We start from the raw sequence: 14,394 nt of genomic DNA on the forward strand, positions 1-14,394 counted from the left end.
TAGAGACACTGGACAAGTGTAAAGAATTCAGCACCTGAGAGCCAGACAAATAATATATCTAGCTTTTCACTCCTTTTTCTTGTAAGTGAAATGTGCCTTTCAATACATTTAAAGTAAAATGTGACTATAACAGAAAACAGCTTTTCCATGACAACCCAAGGTTACTTAAATACAATAATGAACATAACAGCAAAATTTCAGGATGACTTTGGACAACCTGGACTCCCAATTCACTGACAGCAACTTTCAGGAGACATCCAGAGGGAGAAAGTTGGAAAAAATGTACATTTTTCTCACTGGGAAACAGGCAAAAATAATAATTTGTTCCCATTAAGTCAAAGGTTTTTGCTTTCGACTTGAATAGGAACATGATTAAAAGGACTATTCAGAAAGAATAGATGAAATCCTGATTAAAAACTGTTTTATTCAAATATCTTTGCAATGAAAAAACCCTCAAACCACAAAATAAACACTCTCACAGAACAATTGTTTCAAAAGAGAATGTAGAAAAGAAATGTACATAAACCCCACCACTGTATTATATAAGTGTCCTGTATGGAACTATAGAAAACTAGTGCAACTGCATTATTTATATAGGAAATGTGTATTTTCAATTACATATATTTTCAAGCACTTAGATTTTTCAGTTGTATAATTTTAATTGGCTAAAGTTATTACTTATAGAAATATATATTAAAATGCCTATAAATTATTTAGAGTGCCTTTTTTTGATGTTAAGCCTTCTAGTTCAGTCAGAAAACTTATTGAAGTTGTCATATGCTACTATAGTGCCAAATTCTGCCCTAATTTCTGCACAGGCATATGCCTAAAGAATTGAACTGCTAAGACTGACAGTTTCAAAACTGGATTGGAAGATGGTATGCTTGTAGCTTCAATTAATTCCCCAGAACACGTGTACGTGATTGTAGAGCTTCCCTCTGTGTCAAATTGTTGGGTTTTTTTTCAGAGGAGTTTAAGCCCAGGTAAGGAATGATTAGCATGTAATGAGCTGAAAAGCCTCAGATCTTCAGGCAATCTAGCAATTGTGAATTACTGCCAGCCCTTAGCTAAAAACAGCTTGTATGGAAGTCTGTGTGCTGCACACATGTAACCAGCAGGAAATGGTTGTCTGATTGCAGGAATTTTACACATCTTTCAGCTTTCTGATCTGAATGTCAGTCTTGTGCTCAGAGACATCTTGCATAAGAGACATATGATACACAGAAGAAAAGATTTTGCTCATTCATCTAGGTAATTGTATATGTTTGGTAGATTACCAAACAATTATTTTCTTCATGAATTAATCATGCCAGACCATGATATGTTCATCATGGGTGTGAACAGGTGTGTTCTTATTACAACTACAGCTGGGAATAAATCAGGCTATGGCTTGTTTTGCGTTTACAGCAGCAATGTTTCTTGAAGATAGATACTGTAATTTTCTACAAACCAGTATTAGGCTAAAGAGCCACAGGAAAACACATTCTTAGTAGTCTGAAGGAAACTTAGCTGCAGAGTTAGACCACATTCCACCCTTTAATCAAAAAGCATATAAGTAACTCATAATTAAAGAAAGTACTCATGTGAGTAAAATTATCCATAGGATTATGTGACTGCTGGATTAGACCATACATAAAAACCAGTGTGTTTGATAACAAGTTATATATTTACTACTACATATTTAACATTGAAAATTCAATCTAGATTATCATATAAAAACTATAAATTCCATTTATAAAACAATTGGATATGGGCATCCTTAAATTGTGTGGAAGTACTTTGAAACATACTACAAGATTCATGGGAAACATAATACAAACATTTGGGGTTTTTTGTTAGATACAACATGCAAAATAAAAATTTATCTTTAAATTTTGGTATTACTTCAAATTAAGACATAAGATAGAATAGATTTCCTATTGAATATCAAAAGTAAAAGCAAGGAAAGGAAGTGGGTAACAGTACATTACAAAAGCAAAAAGGGTACAGTACCAGCAATCACAGTTATTTAATACTATTACAATAGAGAAAGAAGTAGGTTTATAAACTTACCCTCATCTTTGCACATGCATCCTGTGTTGACTCGGTGCCTCTTAACTCTTTTACCAGCATAGAACCTAAATACTGGAACAAAAATCCACTGAACTTAGATTAACTGAAATTCCAGAACTGACAGACATCTGCAGAAATGCACAAAAAATGCTTTAAAAAAACCTAGTGGTAGCAATCAATTTCTTAACATATTGCTTTAGCTCTTTTTCACTCTGCAGTTCTTTAAAATCATTTAAACTAATGTGTTAATCAACCCATGAAACAAGAATGCACAGCAACAAGTATATTGAATCAGCTGGAGTTCTTTGAAACAGTATTTGAAAGTCTTCTAGCTTATCATTTTAGTTACTGAAACAATGAGTAAATACTACAGATTCCATCTTAAAAAAATTGATTATAAAATGGATAATTTGCTTTTTTTAGCTGCCATCTGCCAAACTCCCATTGTTACGTGTGCAATCATGTGGATGAGAAGGCCAGCGGTGATCTTAACCTCAGTGTACTCAATCTGTAACTAATTTACGTGCAAAGAAATGTCAGCAAAGAGAGACAATAAATCTGTACTAAAACTAGCTTAAACCATTATTTCTTCCTAAGGAAAGGCTGACCCTGAACTATTATTTTGAAACCCTTATTCATCTGGAGGAGGCTGTGTGAGAGGAAGCAGCAGGGTGTTGCATCCTGGCTCAGCTCACTGGAAAGCACCGTGAGGATCCTCAGAGGAGCCTGCCCATCTCCAGGGGTAACAAGGCAGGCAGTGCCTCAGTGACACAGCCCCTCTCCCTCACTGTGTCACTTGTTGGCACACACAGTTTGAGCCCTCCTGCTCCCTGACAGCAGCCTCTGCTCCCTGAGGTCTCAGTACCCCCCTGCACCATGGTTGAAGGGTGCTGCTCCTCCAGGGATAGAGCAGGCTGCATCATCCCCGCCATTCCCACCTAGCAGCAAGGGGTCTTGTTTTGGCTACCTGTGCTGAACCAAAGCCACACCACGCTCTGCATTTCTCCTGTAGATGCCACAGGCATGCACACCTGTGGGTGTGCCTGTGCTCTTAGAGCTCTGTGCAAACGGGACCTTTCTGCATTTCTATATGATGTCACCTGCAAGTCTGGCTTAACTGAGCAGAGAGCACAGCAAGGCCCCTCTCACCTGCTCTTCCCCAGGCACAGAGAAGTCCCTCTCTATATTCTCACTTCAGCACAAGGCCACGGCTTCTCCTAAGGCTCCAGTTCTAAGTGAGCAACATGGGAGCTGAAGATAAGCCATGCCACTGTGACAATATGGTAAGTAGGCTGCAGGAGGAGGGAAAGCACTGTGGAAAGCACTTTCCAGAGGATGCTGCAACCCACCACTGCTGACCTCTACCAGAATGTCTCCTCTTGGAAACAGCCTAAGCTGACCCAACCAGATGGTGAACCAGCTTCAGCTTAGACAAGAACCTATCAAAAAGAACTTCAGTTACAGATGAATGCAAGCTGGAACTGAGCACAGACTGTACTGGTTCAGTTCTCTGGTCTCCTGACCTAAACTGAGATATTTTCTTTAAAGTCTTCAGTTTACACTGTGTACGGCAGGAGTCCCTGACCTGCAAGAAAATGCATAAATATTTCAATGTAGACAGTAGCCAACACAGCAATTAGTGAGAAACATTTTACAGGGCATTATAAATGGGCCAGTGAGCAACACTAACACTACCAGATAAGCACTAGCATAAAGGAATGAATGAAGGGCATTCCTAGAGGACTGCAGATGTGAAAGATTCATAGACTGAGCAGCTGTGAGTCCAGCTGGGGGCTCACTGGTGATGTGAATAGGGCTTTGGGCATTAATTTGATGGGACAGTCTGATGTTGCCCTTGAAAAAAACCCAACATATTTAAAGCAAGCTCTGAAATTAGAAGAGTAAACAAAACCATATTGAACTTAACTGTATTTTTCTCTGAATCCTGCTGTCTGACACATTTGGAATTCTTAGCCTTCTCTGGGCAGGTTGCAATTAATGTCTTCAGTTTTTTGGTTGGTTGGATGGATGGTTGGGTGTTTTTTGTTTTGCTTTGGGGGTTGTTTGGCTTTTTTATCTCATTTTTTTAGAGACTACAGTAAAACAAATTGGTTTTTCCTTGAAAGCTACTAGTTGGTCAGGCACCACAGTAAAAAAGCAGTGCTTTTTGCTAACGGCAGAAGAGGAAGAAAGAGAAGAGAAGGAGAGCACCTGTCCCATCTGCACAGCAGCAAAAAGCTTCAGCTGAAGGCATTCAGAAATGCTTCCCAAGGTGGACTGTGGAATAGACACACAAATCACAGCAGTACCATCCAATTTAGTTGTCAGAAAAATCTGAAACTCTTGGAAGAAATTTTGCTTCCTTTTGAATTTCTGTGCTTTTAGAAACAGTCCTTCTCAAACACCCAGGGCATGTGGGAACATCCAACTGATTGATGTGGCATAGAGTAAAAGCTACCCCAATTATAACTTACAAGCCAGGGTTTTACTCTGTAAAGCTGAGGTCAATACACCTCAAGGAACTGAAACAAAGGGGTGACACATGGTCCTTTGGAAAGGAAGTTCTTTCCTTAATCACCACTAACTTGGATATTCCTGGTCATTCCAACTTCATTTCTTTAATGATCCATCTTCCAATCTACTACAAAGGTTACATTAGATTATGAATGCAAAAAGAGAAAAGGCACTTGAGATGAACATGTTCACTTCACTGAAAACTATGAAAAATATTTCAAGAACTGGAAGTGGCTAACCTTCCTTTTCAATCTGAAGTGAGCAAGGAGGTTTTGAACAGTAGGAGAACAAGACTGAGAGCAGGTGAGATGGTCCTTGACCATATTGCTGAGGAAGGCAGAGGTTCTAGTTACTGTCCAGGGATGATCACTGCATGCATTGCAATTTTTAACCCCATGAGGGTCTGATGGAATATACAGATGTGCTCCAGAAAGACAAGTCTGCAACATTCCTTCTGCCCCTCCTCAGTGGGAGCCAGGCTCTGTCTCTTACCTGCATTTAGTCTCTAATTCCTACCTTCCCAGATATGCTTTAAATCTGGTCCAGCAACCTCCAACTGTTCCCCAAAATGTAGCAGTATTTAGCAAGCAGAGCGTTATCCTAAAAAAAGATCCAAGGCCCTTCAAGTGAGGAGGACCTCAACCCCACATCCTGGACCACAGTTAACCCCCAACTATCATCCTAAAGTCACTGCACCTACTGAGCCCCTTTCCTTTGTACATAAGCCAGCCATAAGGTGGCCACCTCCAGAGGGGACACACAGTAGGCTGGCAGGCACCTTCAGCAGCTTCAGCAATGCTTTCCAGCAAAGTCAAAAGGGGAAATGCAAGCATTTAAAAAGGTGGGCTGAGGTATGTCTTCAGCTTCCCAGAAGCTCCAGTCCCCCTCACCCTGTTGACAGGGAACTCAAGATTTCAGAAAACTGGTTTTCATAAAAAAAAAAAAAAAAATAAAGCCTTCCAATGACTTTCTGTACCACAGGAAACCTTTCTCTCCTCCACAAACATTTATAACAGCCAGAGAAGACTAATTCTCTTTAGCTGTAGAGGGAAGCTCCATTTCTCCAGGGATGGGAAGTGGTAACTGCCTGCAGCCACAAGGAGGTAAAAATAAGTATGCCCTGCCCTGATGGAACTGACTGCTACTGGTACTTCAAGTAGCCATCAGGCTGGGAGAGGTCTGAATGTTCCCTTGTTCCACAGATGCAAAACACTCGGGACCCTCACCTCCTTTTTCTCTATTTCCTTTCCCCAAATCACCTGTATAAAGTTCGGGTGAGGCAACACTTTAATTGCTGTGCACACAGCATTAAGGTAGGTATGAGGATCCCATATTATGTTTTATTATTCTTTCATAACTACTAGATAGGGATTGGTAAGAGATGAAAACTAGGTGCTTGCTCTCAGTGTCACTTCAACAACACTTAGCCACTTACTCTTTCTCTAACACTAATGCCACATGGACTGCAATGTATCACACATAGCAAAAAAGTACTGCGCATCCTTGTTTCTCATTTATTACAACTACAGTATTTCAGAAGTAATGACCTGTCTCTCTAAAAGTGAATGAAAAAATATTATAAATTAAAGTAAAACACAACAGCCTATCAAAATCCAAGTTTAATATATCTACCCCAAATCAAACCACTAAATTTATCAACACTTACAAATGCTTTATAATCACATGACTGGAAGATGAGTTTCTCTGGATGATGTTGCCAATACTGTACAGGCGTTGATGCTGTGGCTTCATTTGGAGGTCGCAAGGTAATTGAAGGCTCTCCCCAATCTCCTGTCTGAAAATCACAGTTGTTCAAGATGTAAGAGTATGTGCAGGAAAATTCACTATAAAGTAGCCCTCCACTGTTGTGCTCAGTTAACAAGGATTTATTTTTTACACATAGAGCCATGTTACTAAAATAAGGAAACACAACTCCTACAGCATTTTTCATTATTTAATTTATAATCCAAAATCATCTACTGTAGTGTTTAATGAGGCTTTAATTAAATCTCTTTGCTTTGAGAATAAAATCATTAGGCACCGGAAATGTTCCTTAAAAATAAGTGTTTACAATACATATATGAGGATGAGAGCACTTGAAAAATCATGAGATGCACAAAAATGCCTTTCACAAATTCTGCTATGTGTTTATGTGATTTTCTGCAGAGTTAATACTCCTTCCATTATCTGGCACATATAACCAATAACTAACTTTCCTAAATAGCTAAATAACAGAGACTTTGCTTTGATCTGAAGACTTATTATACATTCTTCAAACACACGAGGCATTCTTTAATCCCTTTACGAATATTTACTTTGATCACCTTCTCTTGATGCCTCATTGTGGAGGTACTAACATTGCCCTTCCACATTCATCATTCTCACTGATAGAAGAGATTGCCTTTCTGAGCTGTCATCTCCCCTCTTTCCTCAAAGCCCTCAGAGAACACAGGTAGGAGTGCAGTTTGCTGCCAAATCCCTTCGCAGCACACTTTTCTTCCCTCCAAAAGAGCCAATGCAGGCATCATTGCAGGAATGTCCCCAGCCTGGCAGTGCTGGTCTGGGTCTCACTTGCCATTGTGTATTTTTGGTCATGGCTCCATAGGACCTTAACTGACCTGTCCTTAGGGGCTCCTTCTACCTTGTAGGTCCATGCATCAGCTCACTTTAACTGAAAATGACCCATGCATGGACTTCTCCTCTTCCTAAGCCCTATTCCCTCTGCCATCACTCTCACTTCTCTCCTATCCTTTCTGGTCTGGACTGCCTCTCAAATCCACTCTTCTCGCAACTCTGTCTTTTTGCAATTACACTTGTCCTTCCTGATTCTCCTTCTTCTCCTGCCCATTCTCTCAAACTATTTTACCCTTTCCTATATGATTATTTCAGTTTGGATTATGCTACTTCTTTCTTTACCTGCACTTATCTCTGTGTATTTTCTATGTATGTCATATTGTTAAAATGTTTGTTGAAACTAACATGAAATTGTCATCAGCATTTCACACAGAACATGGCTAGAAGTTTAGACTTCTATAGCTAAAAGAAGTTAAGCATCAAAAACACATGAAAAAAATCTTATCAAATACATTCAAAGTCTTGCAATCTATCACATCTTACTAATTAAGTCAGGACAGAGTAAACAGAACAAGTACATCATTTCCATGTGTCACAAAATAACAAAATGACACGCATTTACACAGCTCTGCAATGAAAAGCAAGAGATAAATCTGGAAACATCCACATTACCCTGCCAATATGACAACTTCAAGCAAGAGAACATCATAAAACAAATCGGCCCTAGTTAGTTACTGTTGGCACCATTAGCAAATCTACCAATTACACAGTACTGTAATTTCTGTTTTGCCTAGTTAAGTTGCCTATATGCCATGGATATGCCTTCAGCATCAGATTTGAAAGGAAAGCAGCAGGAGCAATTGCTCCAATTTTTGGCAGTTTGTATCCACAAAAGTGAATCCTTCTGGCCCCTAATGCATAAAAACTTTCTATCTTATTTAATCTGAAGGGGGAATCTGATTTCTTTACGAGGCAGCTCTTCTCATAAAATAAGATTTCCATCATATTACAAGGGGCAAGGATCTGCATCCTTATTAGTGGAGTCTGTCTTTCACAACAAGAGAAGATGGATTGCACCTATCACAAATTCTCACAGTGTGCTCAGCTGCCTCTTATCAACTGTTCAAAGCCACAGCTAACAGACCATATGATTTAGTTCTTCTTTTCCCCCTAATAAAAACACACTCCTGCATGTTCTGCGTAAGGAAGCAGAGCTCAGGAGGTACATCCTGGCCATTTAGCAAAAGGTTCCTATGTGGACAGGGAGTAAATTCAGGACAGAAAAGCTACAGAAGTACATCTTTTGACCACCGGTTTCTCTACCAAGGAAGCACAGGGATGGCCATGAGGCAGGACCAGAACTCCTACTGAACAAGTGACCAGGGGTAGTGCTCCAAACCCTTCTGTTGCACTGCTCAGCAGGTGGCTTTCCTCACATGCAGGAAAGGGATAGCACTGGCAAATTAAGCAGGGTACATAAGGAGTAAAATGAGTACATAATTTTACAGTTTGTTTCCCTTTTGCACATTAAGTATGAAAAGCACAGAGAATTGCATTACTGTCTGTAAATAAAGGGCAGAAAAAGGGGAACAATGATTACCTCTTGTTTTGGCTCAATTTGATAAAGAAATGAGAAATAATCTTCAACCAGGCTAATAAACTTGTGTATGAGACACTTAGAGTGGGACTGTGTGAAGACCATGCTTGCATCCATTGAATGCTCTATAAATAAAATCGTCTTACTACCTACTCCTTTTAAATTAGACAAAACAGAATTGCCAAGACTGCTACATATATCTCTAGGATGTTCTACACATGCAATAGAGCTGAGGTTAGGGGAATGCAGACATACAGGATTTCTGCTGTTCCTGACAGAGGCCCCTGGAGGCCTTTCATGTACTTCTATGTGTCTTGTAGAGGGAGCAGCTACTGAGAAAAGTGCATAAAATTAAACAAATAGATATAGGTTATTATGATAATGGAGAAGATACTATACATAGTCAAAAGTTTATTTTATAGCTGTATCACTCGTGTTTTTTTAATATTTAGCAGAAGTGGCTCCCGGTTTCCTTTAGTTTCTTTCCAAACTGCTTAGACTTTTAAACAGTACTACTGTTAGTATTCACAACCTATTTAGATTGATCTGTAACAGGGTAGTCTCCAAAGCCCAGATCCATGAACATGTTTAGAATATTACATATTCTATGCAATTTCTTTTTTTTTTTTTTTTTTAGGGAAGAAATGCTTTTAAACAAGATTTAGAAAGCTAAATACATTCATAAATCTGTGTCTAAAAACCTCACCACGAGGAAAGGAACTTCTCAGCTGGCTGGCTCTAGTCAGATACTGAAATTCTGAGATTTAGGATGTGATGATGACAGCTAACATCAGGTAAAATACAAAGTAGGACCATCTTTGACCTGAAGAGGACTTGAAACCACAAGGAAAAATATTAATTACTAGCAGTCCTAAATCTGGGGAGTTGATGTGGAACAATTTACGGGTGATATATTGAGATTCAGGTCCTTCATAAGCACCTAATACACTTTTCAAGCAGTGCAGAAATGTTAATAAATTGCTGTGCAAGACCAACTATAATGTTTGATTTAAGTTTTAAAAATAGATATGATAGGATAAGGATTTTCTGGTTTGAATATTTAATTTGCAATTATAAGAAATAATCAAACATTTAAGCTTATGTATTTTTTATGACACAATATACGGATGGAGATATTTATCTCTCTGATGAAGTAGAAAGGCAAGAGATAATTTCTTCCTCATCTAAGTTTACAGCTCATCAGACAGCTGTGCAATTTATCACATGGTTTTTCTGTACTGCCTGCAGTTTAGTATTTTAACCTCCGTATGACTTTAACCAGCACCTTTCCTCTCTTCGGCCTCAGCTAACTTGAAAAAGAAGATTTTTTTTGCTCTGCATTTTGCAGATAAAGAATTTATAATCAGAAAATGGTCTCAAGGCAGGTGCCAGGGTTGTAAGGATTCAATCCTTTTGCAATGACAACTTTTAATAGCCTTAGAGACCAATACCTTGTGCTCTTCCAGTGTTTCCTAGCCCCAAAAATGGGCAAATATGCACTTCTTAGTGCTCTAGAAAGGGCTGGATGCTTGATATCAAATGAGCTAGAGAAGCAGACTACAGCTATTATTTTCTCTATATTTTTTTCTACAATTACTGCACATTTTCCTATCTCATCCATTCTCTGAGAAGTGTATTTGACTCATATTAAAGGCACCTGGATGCAGACATAGTTGCAGATAAGAAGTAACCTCAATCAATCTGCTATAAAAATCTAACACCTCCCTTGTCTTTTTATAAAAATGTCACGTTAAAAAGTCTCCATGCTAAAAGGAAGAAAAAGCCAAGAAGGCCTGGTTTTGAGTGGTTTGAATGTAGTTATTTTTAACAAGGACCACATCTTATAAGTTTTCACCTGTTAAGCCTCATGCCTGGTTATGGTAACGTGTATTAGTCACCATGACAACAACAAATTGGAGCACACATGGATACAACAGTTCTGGCTGAAAAATTTATAATTTTTTTCCTGCAAAAATTTTAAATGTTCTGCAGATCAGTCAAATCCTCATTATTTGCTTGTGTTTTAATTCCTAGAAGAAGACAATTTTTTTAGCTCCTAAAATGTCTGGCTTTGAAATAATGGAAATAGTTTCATGGTGTACTTCAGATTTAAAATACTTCTGATGCTCGATGGGCAAAATGACCCCTCTCTGGCCGAAATGTTCCAAGGAGGCATGACAGAATGAGGAGAAAGCTACAGCTGCTCTCAAATACTCTGCTGAACAACTGGCTGCCGTCCTTACCACACTGCAGTATGGAGCACCAGGTTTGCTCTCACGTGCACAGCACTCATGACTGCCACTGAAGTGACAGAACTCCAACTCCTCCAAAGTGCCTCTGCAAAGGCAGTGTGCAACCTCAGCTGGGCAAAGCCTACGGACCGACACAGAGAGGGCAGCACGACACACTGCGGGGGCGAAACTGTGCAAACCGAGCTGTTTACACGGTTTCCCGCTTTGGAAGAGGGAGCGAACAGAAACACGAGGAACAGAATTCAAAGCTCCCCCTGGGCGAGACGGCTGCTGGCAGTGCCCCCGTCCTGCACGCACGCACACCACGGAGCCGACACACGCTAACCACACGGCACGACACACGGATGCGCGCACACACGGTCCCCGCACACGGCCGACAAGGTATGGACTGCTCTCGTCATCTCAGCGACATGACACCCCGAGATAACACCACGGCAACAGACTGTACATCCATACAGTGACAACACAGCCATTCATCGCTGTATCTTACATTATGAACCTGATGAATCGATGAGAAAGGATATCCTGCATTCTGGTTGGTCCAGATCTCACAGACCGAAGACTGCTAATATAAACAGAAAACTGTATCTCATCTTGTAAATAGTAATGCACTGCAACTGCCAAAAGGCAAGAATAATTAGGAAAAGGCTTGCAATAATACTAAAGAAGGAAGTAAAACAGTTGTAAAAAGTAATTATTTTATTTATTTGCTGACAAAATATTTTTGGACTGACTGAAAAGAAACATAGCTTATTCAGAGACTTTAGAAGACCTTTCAGACTATGAGTACAAGAAAACAATTTTGTCAGAAGTGCTCGTGATGTAGAGATAAAGTTATGCAAGCATAAATAGAAACTGCCTAGAGCAGAAGAAATATTGGTTACTTTCAGTTTTTGGCAAGGAAGAAGTTTGAAGTCAACATCCCAAGTAAGTTTTGAGGCTTAAATCTCTCTCTGTTGGAGACATTCACAAGGAGAAAGGAAGGGAAAAATCTGGCAACACAATCAACAGGAAAAATACATTTTCTTTATAAAAAATACCAGAAATGAATGCATTGCAATTTAGTGAAACAGCTGCCCACCATCTCCTTTCAACAATAGTTTCTTTGCATACTAAGATATAGATAATATTACCTTTGGTATTGACCATGACCCCAATGCGTAAACGAAAGGTTTCAGCCTACCCTCTACATTATCATACAGAGAATCTGTAGTAGCAAAGCAAACATATTGTAGCATCTCTAGCAAAAGCAGCAGAACTAGGCAAGCACAGCATTCACCAGCATCTTTTATATATTTCCTTGTTTGGACAATCATCAATAAAGCATCTGTGGCACCTCAGCAAAAGCTAAGACAACATTTTACAGTAGCCAGGCAACTAAAACAAAGCATCAGACATAGGATCTGCCCACGCTATCTTCAGCAGGCAGCAACAAAAGGCAATAAACAGACATGAAAAATGCAACTGCAGCATCCAGAAGAGATAGCAATTAATATATCAGTAATTTAACAACATCAAGAACGTGCATTGCTGGTTTTTGTCAGCAGCAGCAGGGATTTAGCACTAATGCTCAAATCAACCCGAAGAAGTGCAAGTTTTCTTAAAATATGACTCTTGCTCTTACCTTTTGTGGCCTGCACCCTGGCTGATGACAGAACAAGTTATCACTTCTATATACTGTCAGGGAAGCCTGGCATCCTCTGGACTGACTACAGAGTGCTGCCAGACAGCCTGGTGGCTGTCTTATGTTGTTAATTGTCCCTTATTTCCTTCATCATCTGAAATGCATGAGCACACATCCCTTCCTCCAGCTTCAGTAGTTTTAAAACTTTCACATATGTGGTTAATTCCACCTCCCTCATCTTGAAGTTCTTTGCTTCTCTTTCCTGATATGCAGGGCTCTACATTTTGATACATTAGCTAATTAAAACTTTGACTTTTTTTCAGTCTTCTACCTCATCCCCTGCAACTTGCTACAAACTAGTCCTCCTCTATGTGATGAACACATAGTCTCAGTGCAAGGCCAGCAGCAAAACACTGCTGCAGCTTCTTCTGCTGTGCCATCCTTTGGACATTGCACTAGTGGTTACCAGTGACCTTTTACTGTGTATGCCAAGAAAACTGACTTCTGGATGTTCTGGCCATACCCATTGCTGTGATGCCTATATCTGTTTGCTTGAGGTGGGGAAGATTCCTGAATAGGAATCCGTGGCAGAAGATTGTGCCTCTGCTTTTCAAGAGAAGAGCACAGAGAAGGCATTTCCATGCTGGTGCAGCATGCCCAAACATCTGGTACTCAAGGTAGTCAAGAAAGCCGACGGCACTGCTATTTGTACACCCTGAGGTACTGAAAGCAGGAAGGGATGCAGCAGGATGCTGCATGCTGGCAGATGTTTTATTTCTCCCCAGCACTGGCAAGGGGTTGCCATGATGCTGCCACATCATCCAGCCACTGCTCAGCATCATGATATTCTTGAGACAAAAGTGTGTGCTTAAATCCTGCCCCTCCCGAGGACTTGCCTTTAGGGATTGGCATGGGGCCTCAGCCAGCTCAGTCCTTCGGCTGCCCTGGTGCTACCTCAGGGACAGGTAACCCTGCAGCAGTGTGTGCCCAGACTTTGAGTTGCTTCATTTAAAAAGAGGGCAGTGAATTAATCCTCTCTTACACATGTCAATGGTACTCATCCTGCCCCTCCCTCCCCAGCCCATCTTTTCCCAAATGGAAGCACACACATTTTGGGTGCAAGTCTCTGCTTCAAGAACTGTTCAAGTGAACTTCCCTCAACAAAAATATTTACCTCCAGAATTACAGTTTTGAAGGATTTAGGCTTAAGTGAAACCATCTTTAAATACAATCAACAATAAATCAAGCAGATCAGCAGACCTTTTCCTTGCACCATTGTAGAAGTATTTAGCATTTACTATATACATAGTTTATATCTTCAAAGTACTTAGAATTTTTAATGAATTATGAAATACCCAGAAGAAGTACCTAAAGTTGCATGTCCCTGTGGTGGAGAGGAAGGAACCAAGGCAAGGAAAAAGGTTAAGTGATTATCTAAGGCCAAAAAATAGGCAGTAGAAGGAAGAATGCAGATTAGGCTTCAAACACTCACAATTTTCAGCTCCCAAAACATATGCTCTCAAAAAAACTCTAAGGAATTCAATCTGTGCATAAACTTCCACCACAATAAACACAAATACACTTGGGCACCCAATACCACTGACACAGAGGTTCTGTGAAAGAGTGTAACGAAGAACATTTTCCTAAGTAATATGGTGAAGAAGAGCAAAAAAATAGCATCGTCTATTGTCTGATTAGTATCAAAGATGCCGTTATCTTAATAGTTCCCAATAGATAAATGCTTATGAGTAATGTCACAGCAATGTCTGCTATCATATCCT

The 14,394-nt window shown here is 39.9% G+C and overlaps 1 protein-coding gene across 5 annotated transcripts in view; it reads right to left on the reverse strand.

The window, feature by feature from the left end:
* ANKS1B (ankyrin repeat and sterile alpha motif domain containing 1B) overlaps window positions 1-14,394 on the reverse strand; it is a 396,607-nt gene that overhangs the window by 21,681 nt on the left and 360,532 nt on the right. For 2 of the 5 annotated variants that reach the window (XM_053943037.1, XM_053943039.1), the window contains 3 exons: window positions 11,480-11,551; window positions 6,233-6,361; window positions 2,053-2,124 (listed from right to left, as the gene is read on the reverse strand). In XM_053943037.1, the coding sequence (XP_053799012.1) occupies window positions 2,053-2,124; window positions 6,233-6,361; window positions 11,480-11,551 (273 nt within the window). Of the gene's footprint in view, window positions 1-2,052; window positions 2,125-6,232; window positions 6,362-11,479; window positions 11,555-14,394 lie in introns of all 5 variants that reach the window. The other 3 variants (XM_053943036.1, XM_053943038.1, XM_053943040.1) reach the window with 2 other exon arrangements.

Source organism: Vidua chalybeata, chromosome 5 (assembly GCF_026979565.1).
Source record: "Vidua chalybeata isolate OUT-0048 chromosome 5, bVidCha1 merged haplotype, whole genome shotgun sequence".
Classification (NCBI taxonomy): Eukaryota; Metazoa; Chordata; class Aves; order Passeriformes; family Viduidae; genus Vidua; species Vidua chalybeata.